General features: G+C 39.0%; 2 protein-coding genes across 2 annotated transcripts; one reads left to right on the plus strand and one right to left on the minus strand.

Annotated features, from left to right (window-relative positions):
* Positions 1-5,341: 5,341 nt before the first annotated feature.
* Positions 5,342-6,748, plus strand: GSBLH_T00006599001 (uncharacterized protein; the record flags this gene model as incomplete). Its single annotated transcript, XM_013041850.1, has 8 exons — positions 5,342-5,379; positions 5,440-5,582; positions 5,639-5,715; positions 5,750-5,884; positions 5,915-6,197; positions 6,228-6,420; positions 6,453-6,627; positions 6,659-6,748. 8 exons carry the CDS (start codon positions 5,342-5,344, stop codon positions 6,746-6,748), a joined length of 1,134 nt encoding a protein of 377 aa, XP_012897304.1.
* A 27-nt stretch (positions 6,749-6,775) lies between these two features.
* Positions 6,776-7,591, minus strand: GSBLH_T00006600001 (Glutamine cyclotransferase; the record flags this gene model as incomplete). The annotated part of the gene is made up of 3 exons (XM_013041851.1): positions 6,776-7,359; positions 7,393-7,440; positions 7,480-7,591. 3 exons carry the CDS (start codon positions 7,589-7,591, stop codon positions 6,776-6,778), a joined length of 744 nt encoding a protein of 247 aa, XP_012897305.1.
* Positions 7,592-14,913: the final 7,322 nt, after the last annotated feature.

Raw genomic sequence — 14,913 nt, forward strand, 5'->3', positions numbered from 1 at the left:
GCAATGATTTTGCTGGAGACTTTGAATTGAAGAATCTATCACAATCACAATCCATTCAAAATGGTACAATTGGAAGTGATTCAGACAATGTCCATCATAGTTTATTTGTGATTCGCAATATTGATAGATAATGAATATGTATAATGAACAGATCTTCCAAATCTACAATCCATCACATTAGGCATGCTGTATTCTCTGATTCTTCATCAACAATAATAGAAAGTATTGAATATATTAGATGATATGATTGATGTAGATTTTCCATCATTACAATCTATGCCACTTTGTGGTGAAGCACTTGCTGGAAGATATTACTCATCATGTTCATTGAGAATACTAAGTAAAAATGAAATGATTCTAAATGACTGAATGTAGATCTTCCAAATTTGGCATCCATTATCAAATATGGATGGGGTGCTTTTTATAATTAGATGGCATCTCTTGCTATTCACATTCATCGGCATCATTCCTAAGCATTTAATATTAATATTGTATCAATTTGAAAAATACATGCTATCATCGTAACCACTAATTCTTTTTCTTCAAGTTAATTCCTTCATTAACGCTCCGATTTTTCAGAACATCCGGGAAAATTAATAACAGAGTAGCTTCTCAAGGTCTATCCACAAATATAGCGAAAGGTGATCAACAAACATTATCTAACAACTTGAACTCACATACCTATTCTATATTGATAGGCACATCCTGTCAATTGAGAATTCTCAATTTCTTTTTGCAAAATAAAAATATGATTCCTCATGTACTCACATTCTATTAATTATTCATATTTTGGCACAATCATCATTGGAATGAGTGATAAATGTAATGGATGCTTAATTATAGATGATAAATAGCCTTGATGAGTGAATTTTGTAGAAATCAGTATTTCCTCCATGGATACATTTCATTTAACAATCCGATAATCTTTGTCAGGGATAAAATAAAATACACCATTCAGCGATACCAGGGAGAGCACAAAAACGAATTTCTGTTGCGCTCTGAAACTGGTGAGGTTTGCTTGTTTGAGAATAATGTTCTAAAACAGAAATGGCAGGAAAACGAAAGGGAGGTTAAATCAGATGAGTTTACTGTATACAAAAATGGTCGAGTTCATTTCTCACAACGATTCGACGATATTTTGAAGCATAGGGATAGTTACTGCACTGTCTACCACAAGAGAGGTCTTCGCATGGAAATCTGGTCAGCCAAAACGGGACATTTGATATATCACGGAGAATATAACGACAACCGGAAAAGACTGGGTTGGGGTATCGAATATGACGAAGAAAGCGGAAATGTGGTTGTAGAAGGCATTTGGATAAATGGAGAATTGACAGAGGTGATTCGCTGTTTCAATGGAGATACGATGACTGAATTAAGACGAAATGGAGTAGATAGTTTGGACCCGACAAAACGAATTCCGATCTATGTAGGTGGCTTTCGCTATGATGAAGATAATGAAACGTTCATTCGAGAAGGGAAAGGATGTTTGATTGATGAAAAAACTGGAATCGCAACTCGAGAATGTGAATGGAAAGATGGAGAAGAAGTGAGTGGAGTGGATCTATATGATGGACGATACATAGCACCATATATTATGGCAACAAATGTATGGCCAAATGAATTTGATTATCCTAGTATACAACTGGTAGATTTGACGATTGCATCGAATTGCTGTAACGAGGTGAATAAATTGGATGTTAGCAAATTCAAATGGCTACAAACTATTGAAATCGGTGGTGATAGTTTTGGATTGGTAAAAACATTCCATATCGATGGATTGAATCGATTAAAAACTATAAATATTGGTAAAAATTCATTCACTCAGAAAAAGAATGATTATGGAAATGATGCATCGAAATTGTTCCACATATTGAACTGTGAATCATTAGAATCGCTAGAAATTGGTGAATATAGTTTCAGTGATTATGGAGGAGGCTTTGAACTGAAGAATTGTCCACAACTACAATCTCTTCAAATTGGACATATTAAAAAGGATTCGTTTAATTTTTGTTTTTGTTCGTTTGAGATCCAAGGTATTGTATCTGCTCATAGTTACTCCGTTTGTAGGTCTTCCTTGTCTGAAACAAATTGTGTTAGGGAACTGTGCATTCCGGCAAGCTTCAATCATCACTATCAAGAGTACAGAATCTTTATAGATCAAACAATGGATAGATCTCCCCTCGTTGCAATCCATCATGCTTGGACAAGGAGCAGTGGATGGGAGAGATTGTGATCTGATGTGCTCGTTGACAATGCGAAGTATGAATTGCTTTCCATGAATAACCCGATCTAGATCTTTCCAATCTCTCGTCAATAAGCAATTCTGGAGGATGTAGTTTTAACGAAGTCCGCATTATTCACTTGGAAAGTAACTTTCTCTTTGATTTACGTTAGATATAGATATCGAAAATCTAGAGACTGTCGACTTACCTTGTTCATTTCTCAGTGTTATGTTTTACGAAACAAATAGTAGCTTTTCTGATATTTATGGAAATAGACATTCCTCTTAACCTTCGGCAATTGCTTCCCGACAGAATATATCATACCGATTATATTGAATCGATCGAATCTTCAGTTTCTTCGATCGTGCTACCAAATTGGATGTGCAATGATGGCGATTTTAAACTGTTCGATCTCTCATCATTCGTTGCTTTGGAATCAATGGATATTGGAGACAATAGTTTTAGCTACGTGGAGAGTTTCACGATTGAAGGATTGAAGAGATTACGAAGATTAAAAATCGGAAGCAATTCCTTCACTCAAGTGAAAGGCAATTCACTGCAATTCTCATTTTACTTGACGAAATCGTTCCATATCGTGAATTGCGAATCTCTGGAATCAGTCATAATTGGACCCTTCAGCTTTTTTGATTTTGGGGGTGAATTCAAGTTGGAGGGTCTTTCTTCACTGCGATCGATCACAATCGGCGATATTAAGAGCGAGTCATTTAATTTTTGGGCCGATTCATTAGAAATTCGAGGTTTTATATTACAAAATAAATTAAATTTGTTGTAGACCTTCCGAATTTAGAATCTTTTGTATTAGGGGAACAATCGTTCTGTAACTGTCAAGCTATCCGATTCGAAAGTATTCAAATTGATTGGGATCGTAGAATAACATAGATCTTCCTAAACTTCAAACGATATATCTCGGGTGGTACGCATTGAATGGAAGAAATAATCCATCTTGTTCGTTGGTCATGCGAAGTAATTCATGATTGAATTGGCTTATTATGAAATAGATCTTCCAGCTTTAACATCTCTTACGAATCAAAACGGATATAGTTTCGAGAATGTCCGCTGTTTGGAATTGAAAGGTTGGTCTAAGTGAATGATTGATTTTGTGTAGATATTCCAAATCTTGAAAATGTCAGTCTGACTCATTCTTTCAAGGAGGTTACATCCAGGTCAATATCAGGTATTTTTTCTTTTTTGATATTTGAGATTTTGTAGACATAAACTGCGTGTTTCAGGATTTTATCAAATCATTGTAAAGTTCGATCCACTTTTTGGTTGTTCTCTTCCAGTAGCAAAGAATTTTGGGTTTTGTAAAGGTTAAATCTTTTTACATTTATTGTGTTGATACATTGTTATTTGTTGTTATATTTGACGTAGATTCGTTTCAATATAGTTTAGAGCATATAAACAGAGTACCCTGGATAAGGGATGTCTGAGTAGGTATTTGTAAACAGTATGGATACTCACTGCTTCTAGGACAATTTATGAACTAACACCAATTCAGTATTTGAAATATGGAAGACTCGAGTATCCAGATTGAAGTAACTAAATCGAACAATGTAATTTTTTGCGAATAGTAGTTGAACATGATGTGGTTGGTGTGACAGAATCATCTGTTTGGTTAAGTAGGTAATCCATTCGGCATTGTTTGAAACCCCTAGCAACAGAATATACGGTTGAGTTATATTAATGAGGACTTTCACATTTGCAAGGCCATTTAATGCTTAAATGTATGTATTCTCCATTTTCCCCTTAATGATGTAATTTTCTATATTAATTTACATATGAATATATATTATTAGTAATGAATGTGATTACAAGAGAGTAGAAAAAACCATCGATATTCTATCATAAGTATATCACTATTTCTCTTCTTGGGCGAGATCTACTCTCGATCCAGCATCCAAAATGAATATACAATGATCACACAGTACTCACTTTACAAGACCGAAATACTAGTTCATCAGCATGAACCTTCATAATAGGATTAAGCTCTGGTAAATATTGACAACATTATGATCATATTGTCAGAAAAGGCGCTATTTGGTAGTTTTTCGTTGAAAATGGTTACAATACATCTCTAATAGCAATTGTATCTAAATAGTCCAACAGTAAGTAAGTAATTCCATCTTATAGTGATTATTTTTTCAACTATCATATATATTATCACATAATAATTGTATTGATTCTGATACAAGGACTACTTTCAAAAGACTTCATTTCATCACTTCGAATGCATTATTTAAATCACTACAGATAGTATCGTATAATAAAAATAATAAATATTATAAGGAAGCAAAAACATGAAACAAAGATAAAGAGTTTTCATAAGTCTGTACCTATGGGAAACACTTGCATAAAAGCAATATGAAATACTATTTATAAATACACTTAACCTTAACTTCAATTCTCTACTGGTGCTAACTACTATTATCACCATTGGTCATTCAAAGCAAAATTGGCTGTGTAAAATACACCCGAAATAGTCAAATATATTATTCCGAACTGTGTTCTTTTCGTTTTTGCATAAGAGAATCAGCACTCTACATTTGATTATAGTATTCTGCACTCAAATATAAAAAAACGTACCAAAAACTGTCAACTGTACCCTAATTCTCACGATTCACTCCCGTACCTTAGCCAAACCGGATTACCTTATTATACTTGCAAAATAGTCAACAATCCTTTGGAATATAGTTGCTTTTGTTTTTGTGTTTCTTGTGTTTACGAAACGCCCGTTACGTTCTTCTGCACTATGTCTCCCGTACAATATTCTCTTTGCTTGTGTATTATTTCTTTTAAGTCTTTATTTACAGATACCAGGATCGAATAAGATGACGCTAAACGTTGAGGAAGGTTTCCACAAGGGCACTTTGATTTCTTGTATATTGATTTCTCTTTTCTGGTCCATGTTTGCTTTGATGCTAGCACCGAATACTCCTTACCTTATTCGAATGTATCTACCCAACGTAAACATACCTTATTGAGCGTAAATACCAGCTTTCAGATGAGGACCTTGGAACTTATACAGGAATCTTTACTGCCGCTTTCTTTGTAGGAATGATTCCCGGAGCTGTCATGTGGGGACGAATTGCTGACTTATGTGGAAGAAAACCTGCCATGGCTGCAACATTAATATGTATGAATTTGGATTCGTGACTGATTGACAAGGCAATGTGTTTTGTATTGTCATTTTCAGCTTTTCCACAAACTATACTGCTAGTGTAGTGATTCGTCTCATTCATGGTCTTCTTGATGGGGTAATTCCCATTGCTAAAACCATCGTATCTGAGATATCGAATGAGAGAAACATTGCTTTAGGAACAAGTTCGATTTTTGTAGGTATAGCGATTGGAGGGTATTCGTTTCTATTAATTGAATTACATTCAGATTATTAGGTCCCATATTGTGTGGTTATCTTTCTGATCCTACACGAATTCCTTTCCTTGTTGATCACTTTCCCATATTTGAGAAAGTAGGATTGGTTTGGTTTGGTTTGTAAACGCTAGCAACCGTTTTTGTTCCCCTTCCTCATTTCTGCAGTTTTACTTGTCATTTCCATTATCCTTTACTTAATTTTGTCAGTTGAAACTCTGACAGAAGAAGAAAGAGCTCACACACAGAAGCTTCGAGATGGTTTAAAAGTGTGAATGAATAGAAATGATAAAGAATAGAAAGGATTTAGCGCCATTCTTAGGAAATCCAGATCGAAATTGGATTCAAAAGAACAATTGCTTATTACGTTCAACGAACAATCTTCTCCTCGTCATCTTTTCAAGCAAAAGGACTTCTTGCTTACGATGATTTTATTCGCAGTTATTAGTTTTATTCAGATGGGCGCTGATACGATTCTTCTCGTAGCTCTTGCCTCTCCGGTTCGAATTGGTGGTTTAAATCTCAGTAACGATATTGTGAGCTTGGTCATGGGAATCGCTTCTCCTTTCCAGCTGTTCTTAAGTGTGAATGAGATCAAGAATTGATGTGTAGTGCTTTTATCTCCGGTACTAAGTCAGCTATTCCCTTACAAGTCACAATTTGGGTGGGAAATCTTTTTATTCTCCCTCTTAATCTTCATTGCTCCGTTCATATTGAAGCTGGGAAACGCTGATCCGATGTTGGTGACTGGAATTTTAATGGCTTATTTGGCACTTCTCACAGTCATTCGAGCCTTATGGATGAAGTAGAGTATATAATTTTGCCATTACCGTCTAGTACTGGAATTGTATTATTCGCCAATCTGAGCTATAAAGAAGTGAGAGGGACAATTATGGGGTTAGGACAAATGATCGGCGGAGTGTGTCGATTTTTGGGTCCATTGATCGTTCCTGTGGTGTATTCGTGGAGTTGCAGACCTCACAAATGGATTGATTCTGGATTTTGTTTCTATGTACCAATTGAATAATCAGTATGATGAATAGATTTTAGGAATTTGTGGAATGTTGTGCAGTGCTTTAGCGATTTGGATTTCGGAGGAGACAAACACGACGAAAGGATCGTTAAAGAAGTGATATTAGATATACACTTACTACTATTCATTATTGAAATTGATTTGAATGTTTGATGAAAGAAAGAAGAAACAATAGATGGATTTTGAATAATCGATTCCACAGCTTCCCCGTTATCAAAATGTCATTATTAGATGGATCGAATGCAATTCCATTCAATACTGCGTCCATTCGATCACTTTTCGAACTTGGAAGCTTCACCCAACCAACCAAATCGGATAAATCAATCCATTCGATCACTCTTCCTTCTTCCCAATCGATTATCGCAATCTGGTTACTCAGCCAAACATTGGCGAATATTTTGTTATCAATGATCTCCAATTCATTCAGATTTGTAACTTCTTCACCATTTTCGTCCACAATACATTTTCGTTGTAATTGTTTGAGAGTCATGGTATCCCAAATGTGTAAATTGCACGAACCATCCGAAACAACGATTACTTCCTTATTACCCAGCAAACCAGAAGCAGCACCCCATCCTTCTTTACGACTTGTCTCAAACGAAAATGATGCTATTTGACGCAACTTATTCTCCTTCAATTCATATCGAATTCCAATATGCTCTCTCCAAGTCAGTGCGATTAGCTGATCATTTACAAGGGCAATCCCTTCTCCTAAACAGTAGATGGATAATCAAATAAAAATACCAAAAACATATTTGGGAAGACTTTTTCGCAAATAAACCTTCTTCTTATCTGTAGAATAAATAGTGATGTATGAAGACCCATATCTACCGCAACTCTCTATTACATTCCCAGTTTTGGGATCGATGACCAGACCTTGTCTAAAATCAATATTTTTATCACTTTTATTACGTAAAGCACGAACTATTATGATAATAGACATCGGTTATTACATATCCCTTCTTTCTAGTTATTGACTCATGGTAATACCGTTTTCCAACTTTTTCATTGAAATTCGTATTTTCTGCTCCATCTTGTGTAACTTCTATGCTTGTCTCATGGATATCCTTTGTATCTATCAAGGGAGTGATTTCCTTACTTGTGCTGATATGAGATATATAATGCTGAGTAAAAATAATAGCTTTATCATAAAAATAGGCAGAGAGATAGGAAAACAGTGACTTTCTCAGCTATTTTGTGGATTTCGGTACATTTTCATTGAATCTTTATTATAGAGTAATTAGTATAGTATAGACAGTCAATGGATATTATTATTGTGGTGAGATACGTGAGAAACACGACTAATACTGGTTTTTATATAGAGAAGTCTTTGATAAAAGTATAACAATTATATATCGATCAAAAGTGATGAAATGAACAAGACGATTTTGCCCCTACAAATTGCAAGAATAGTGAGGCATTGAAGTGTATTGCGCGAATATTTTTGGCCGTTTTCCCCGCTGTCTATGGTAAAGAAAGGACAAACACTGTTCCATGATTATCCAAGACTCACCTAGTAATGGTATGTTCGAATGCATCAACCCGTACAAGTATCGGAACTCCTACATCAGCAGTTCTTAACTGTCTTGTTCACATCCAATCAAGTCATGTTCAACAATGTGGATTCTACTAATGTGGTCACGAACTCGAATGACGAAGAGCTAGCGATTCCTCCTGGATACTACACGATCGGTCAAATCAATGCCATTTTCAATATCATGACTGATACTACGTTCTCGATATCTACGAAGGCTTCGAATTATGGGTGTATTTATATCCAGTCCCCACATACCATCGATTTCACCAATGCTCCGGATATTCGAGAAATCCTCGGTTTGGAAAAACAAACGGTCATTCTACCTGCTTCGTTCTATGGATCGAACGTGATTGATATCACATGAAATCGCCAAGTGATCCAAGTGTACTCGTCCCTCGTACGTTCCTCCGATCTGAAGATTGCCAACCAGAACAACAACCTGCTCACCACAATGATCATTGACGATCCCGAGGTTAATTATCTCCGCACCATGGAAGACATCTGCATTCCCATGATAACCCGATTCGATCGATTGCTGTTCCTGTTCCGCGATATGGATGGTAATATCATGCGATTGAACGGCGAATTCGAACTCCAGTTGACGATTGAGGACGTGATGGAGGAAGTGCCATCATCGATTGCCTCTGCAAACCAGTTCAGTATGATCGAAGTGTTCGGTAATACCACCAAGAAGGAAGTGAAGCTGGACAATCCTCTGTCGTTCGACCAGTGCTACATCTCGTCTGTGTCGTTGTATACGGACTTCGTGTTGCACAACGTGCCGACTGATCAAATGGTGCTAATCAATGCTGGCGCTACGATTCAAGAGATCACGATACCACGCGGTGCATATGACATCGAAACGATCATTGCAAAGCTGAATGCAAGTGATGCCCTGTTCGAATTGGTGTATAGCGGTGAGAATGCGTTCCACATCACGGTAGATCACTTCTACATGATTGATTTCACGAATGCACCAGAGATCCAATCGATCCTTGGTTTCGAATCGGACATCTTGGTGAAAGGAGTGGATAACCCGAAGCGCTACTACATGTCTTCCTCGTGTAATCACGTGGTTGTTACTGATGGCAGGGAATCGCACATGTTGACATTGCCTGTCGGTTACTACACGTTCTCCGAGTTCATCGAGGCTGTCGGTGCTGAAATGGTGAAAGTGCTTCCACTCACATCCATGACGATCGAGGATGACCATGTACGCTTCAATGTCCAAGCAGACGGATGGTATTTCGATCGATCCAGTGTTGACACGACGATCGATGGTTTTGGTTGGACTCCATGGTTCAAGCTGTCTCCATCTGTGCAGAACCTGTGCATCGAACGACCAGTGGAAGCTTCGTTCAACCCTGAAAGCGATTCACCACCTGATATGACGAATGATCAAGGTATTGGTGGTCATGCGTACATAGGATCAAACACCTTCATTGCGTATGACTGGAAAATGCGTACGAATGATAATCGGTTCCTGCTAAAGCCTCTCGCGACATACACGATGCGCCTAGCTGATGGTTCAGTACTCGATAGTGGTGAATTCTACATAACGGAAGATACGTCTACCCCGATCAAGATGAATACTCTTACAACCACATGTTTTAATGAGCTCAATGCTCGATATGCGAGTGCTATGGAACTACCTCCATCTCACCAGAATGCGATTGCGTGGACGGTGAATGACAATAGAGAAAGCATGTCATGGACTGCGAAGGACTATGCACCAGAATTGGAATTGCATATCACATCGGAAAATACAGGTGACTTGGTGTCATCGAATGGTTCTTCGATCGGACCTTGGTATTCCAAGGATAGTATATATCACACGAGAGTGTTTATCGATACGACGAATTTTATACTTGGAATACGTGGATATGGCGAAAGACCTCTCACAATCCAACGAGGTCATTATAGCGCTATTGATATCGTGAATATGATCGCTAATGTGATCAATAAGATATATGTAGATGCGTCTCTCGGAGGGTACTTGGTATATGTCATTGCAGATAATGGTGGTCGAGTACGAATGGGATGTCGAAATGGTACAGAACCACGATTCATATTGTTTTGTGATAATCCATGTTTCAAGATTATACCCGGACCATACGCTGAACCAGGTGGTGTGTATTTGTCTTGTTATTTCGAGTTTTATCGCAATTACTACATCAGGATGCCCGAGTTGACATCACCTTACGAGTTTGCGATGGCAAACATCGATGGACTGAATGTGACGAATATGATCAAAGGTAGTACGTATTCCGATCGTGCTGTGTCGATCGAATTCATACAACCGACACGTGTTACGTATGTGAGGAATGATGAAGTTGTTGTTCCATCATTGGCTACCTTCGTTGACTGGGATCAATCTGAGTCGTACACGGCTAACACGACGATTCGCTTCCCGTACGGAATGATGACACTGGACGATAGTGCTGCTGAGACAGTCATTACGTACACGGATGACACGGTGAACCACAAGTGGACCATACCATCACGATTGACACAGGCTGACATGATATGGCGCTTGAACCAGTGTTTTGACTCGGCTGCACTGAACATACGATGGAAAGCTGAGTCAGATGGGTACTACATTCACGCTGACCACGTGTTCTCGTTGAGTGGCAACCTGGGAACCATCGTTCCCGCTTCAGGATCGCAATCGCATACATGGCGTATCCCTTTCGACGATGGTGTGTACTATGCCAACTATGGTCCATTGGTTGCCGAATATCCTGTCGATATCACGAACGGTCTATCGAACATACAGCTGTATTGCAATATCGTGAAAAGCAAGACGATACCACTGCTTGCGAATGTCCCGATGGATAGCTTGTACAAGAATTACTTCTACAAGAATCGCATGTTGGTACCATGTTCTGAATTGCTTGATCGCATCGTGTACGAATTGAAGGACGAAAATGGTGACCCGCTATCGTTCATTGGGAACGTGTATCTGCTAATCGGATTCACCGTTTCAGGAGGAAATAATAAATGAATCTAGTGTTCAACATTGCTCGAACGTACGAACATGAATTCACGAGTAACAATCTCATCAAAAGCGACATGGTAATCGACAGAGTGACTATGAAGGGAGAATCGCCTGGCACCTGCCTTGTCCTTGATCGAGTGAACAACATGCAAGAACGACGACAGTCTCCGTTGGTTGTATTGAACGAGGAGTTTACGGAGAATGCACACATGAACGTCGTGGTACCCAAAAGTCGCAAATGGTCATTCTCGTTGACCGATAAGACCGGTACAACGATTGCCCTGCCAATGCCGATCACGGTGTGCATTCACTTTCATGTTTTCCAAAGTAAATGAATCGTGCACTACCAGTGAGTGTGATTAACCACAATACAGTAATTCCGAAGAACAACGAACGATACCATGAAACGTTCAACACAGTGATCATGCCTCGTGACCTTGTGTACAAGATCACTTCGATTACGTGCAAGATCGATACAACGTCTCTCTGGAACATTCGTGCAATGAATGTCGTGAAGGTTCAAATGCTGTCAGGGTTTGAAATGGTGTACAACGTCGGTCCTGGCTACTACTCGATTACCGAGTTATGCCGTGCGATAGCCGATTCCATCCAGGTAGACGATGTCAACCGAGCATACCTGAACAGTGACGTGGCGACCGCTGTTGACCTTAGTGGCGCACCTGATTACACGAGTATCCTCAAGTTGGAAGGTGTCGTTGAGGCAGGTATGGTAGCGACTGAACCCTACGACATTACGAATGGCATGAGTGTGATCCGAGTCTACAGTAGTATCAATGCTCAAACATTTGGTCTGAAGAGTCCGCTGATCGATAACCTGATTCATGTATCGATGGGACTGAACAACATGATCACCTGGGACAACCTATCGATCGATGTGATTGAACAATCGAACCTGGACTACATTGACTGGGTACTGACGGACGCGAATGACAATCCGATCTCATTGAATTCGAATGTGTACATCTCATTCACGATTTCGTGTTATTCGAAAGAGACAAAGTAAAGAAGGGGAGACGGCAAAGTCGCCCCACATTGTTCCTCCCATAGTAAATGGATGAATACGTTGCTACAATTCCAATCATTCGATACAAGCCACACAAAGTGAAGTCGAGAAACATGATGGACAAGATGTTGAATCGATATTTCGATAAAGTCGTTGAAAGTGAATTCAATCAACAGCGAATGAGGAGCGAACAATGGCGACAGAAGCGAACCTTGTTTGATTCGTACATGAATCTCTCACCCGCTGAACGTCGCCGTGTATCCGTCTCTGACATGCGTGGATATCAAATGCAGCGAATTGACGATGAGAACGTACTGTTGTACTCATTCGAGGACAATGTGGTCTACAATGCTAAAATTGACAAACAATTCAACAAGATCATTGTCCAGTCTGTGAATCACAAGTTGTCTGACATGGAGAAACGAGCTATCTTTGATAATCCATTTGGATATGAGCCAGTATCACCCTATCGTATCCGCTACCAGAGATCACAGGTTGGCGATGCACAAATCGTGAATATAACTGGTGATCTTGGAACTAGCATCAACGAAATGAAGAATGCTGCTGATGCCATAACGGTTGCAGCTCAACAGATGGGAGATAGTATCAACACAGTTACTCAACAGAATGCAGCGATTATCAATGATTTTGCTGGCTTGCGAGACGATGTGGGTGAACATGGTGATCCAAATCGAGATGTCCTGCTGTGGAATGACGATAATACTACGGCATATAAAAGAGGTGTGACACACACTACGAAACGAGGTAGTACGAAATATAGAGATTTGGTAGCTGAAGGTCGCGTTGAACGTGATCGGTGGTTGATCAAACCTGAACAACAACCTCTGAATGTGACGAATCAGATCGTACAACAGATGGATGTTGACGTCCATTATCACCAAGTTGGATGAAGTGATAACTGTGATGAACAGCTTTGATATCGAGGTGAACCTTGTCAATATTTATAATGCAATAGCTTATGTAGCACAACGAATCAATTTCCTGGAAGATAAGGACAAGGGTTATCCTAAGATGTTAGAATTGTTGGAAGGTGTACAAACAAAATTGACAAATACGAACGATGGAATCAAGTCGTTGAGTGATAAGTATGCTGAAGTGGCAACAAGCATTGCGACAGGAGACAACAATTTGATCCAGAAAATTGGTGACTTGGTAAATCAACAGAAGGCTGTGATTGAAAATAGTAATCAGTATTTGCAACAAGTCGAAGCTCGTCTGCAAGGTATTGAAAACAAACCCGATCCTCCTGCAATTGCTGATATCCAAGCATTGATTCCAACCCAAAGTGAAATGCGAATCGATGATTTGACAGAGTTCATGAAGGAGCAGTACAATGATTTCTTGAAACAATGGCTAGAGCGAAATAGCTTCATTCAGCAATTCGTATCTGGTGAGTTGGCAAAAGCATATGACGAAATCAACAAACGGTTGGTTGAATCATTCAATCGTTTCGCACCTATGTTTAGAAATATTTCTAATAGAATAGCGCTTATGAATATGAAACTGGTAACTCTTGGTAAAGTTGTTGCAGAAGAGGGAAAGGCAACTAGGAAACAACTATTGGATGGTACGAATGCTCTGGGCAACCAATATGAACAAGGACAAGCTCAAACAACCAAGTTAATCAAAGATTCTACGGGTGCAATTGTTAATCAACTTGCTGACAATCAGACTAAAACTGGTAACCTGTTGACAAATGGATTCAATTCCATGAGTAGCCAACTCACTGACAATCAGACTCAAACTAACAACCTGTTGACAAATGTTGGTAATGCAGTTGTTGATGGACATGCTCAAACTGGTCAGCTGCTTACTACAATGAGTAATCATTTTGCTGATACTCAGCTGTCCCGGGAACAATTATATCAACAATTGTATCAGCAGAATATGAGAGGAATCCAGAACTTAATGGATGCCATTTGGCAATCATATGAATATTTCCGGAATCAGCCACAAATTCAACCTGTGATTGTACTGGACGGTCGTCAATCTGAAAGTGTAAATGCTAGTTTCACACCTCAAGCAATCGATCAAGTGAATCGAGCTGCAGCCTTGATTGACGCGTATGAAAGTAAAGATTCTAATTCCACCAAGGAAAGTTGGGAAAGCGATGATACTCGCGAAGATTTCATTGCTTTCTCAAGTTTGCTTGCTCGCAATTTCAACAATCCTGTTTTCGCTCAATTTGCAAATGACCTTGGATTCTCACGTCTCTTCAGGGCTTATCGTGATCGAAATGAAGACCCCGAACTGATGAGTTTCTTCATACGAGTAGCTAATAGTAAGGATCTAACTCCTGATTATTTGGACTACATGAAAAACAAGATCAAACGGTTTGCTGTCAATGTAGATCAACAATTCGAGCAATATCTGCAAAATACGTACAACACGATCAAGGATATGTTCATTACACAGGGTTTCAATGGCTAATGAATATATCTTTGATCTTCTTTTCACTTTGTACGAATGGGGAAGCTACGCTTCCCCGGGGAAATCTACGATTTCCCCATACATAAATGGCAATTCCATTCACTGTTGATATATCTGCCTTTTATGGCGAACCCGATTTCCGAGAACAGGATAGTGGAACGATTGTGGATCGACGCAAGACATTGAATCTACACAAGGAACTCGAAGCACCACGGTCTTCCCCCAAGGTTATCTTGACGAGTCCCTATCCTTAAT

Source organism: Blastocystis hominis, assembly GCF_000151665.1.
Source record: "Blastocystis hominis, Singapore isolate B (sub-type 7) whole genome shotgun sequence assembly, scaffold_26".
NCBI classification, from domain to species: Eukaryota; class Bigyra; order Opalinata; family Blastocystidae; genus Blastocystis; species Blastocystis hominis.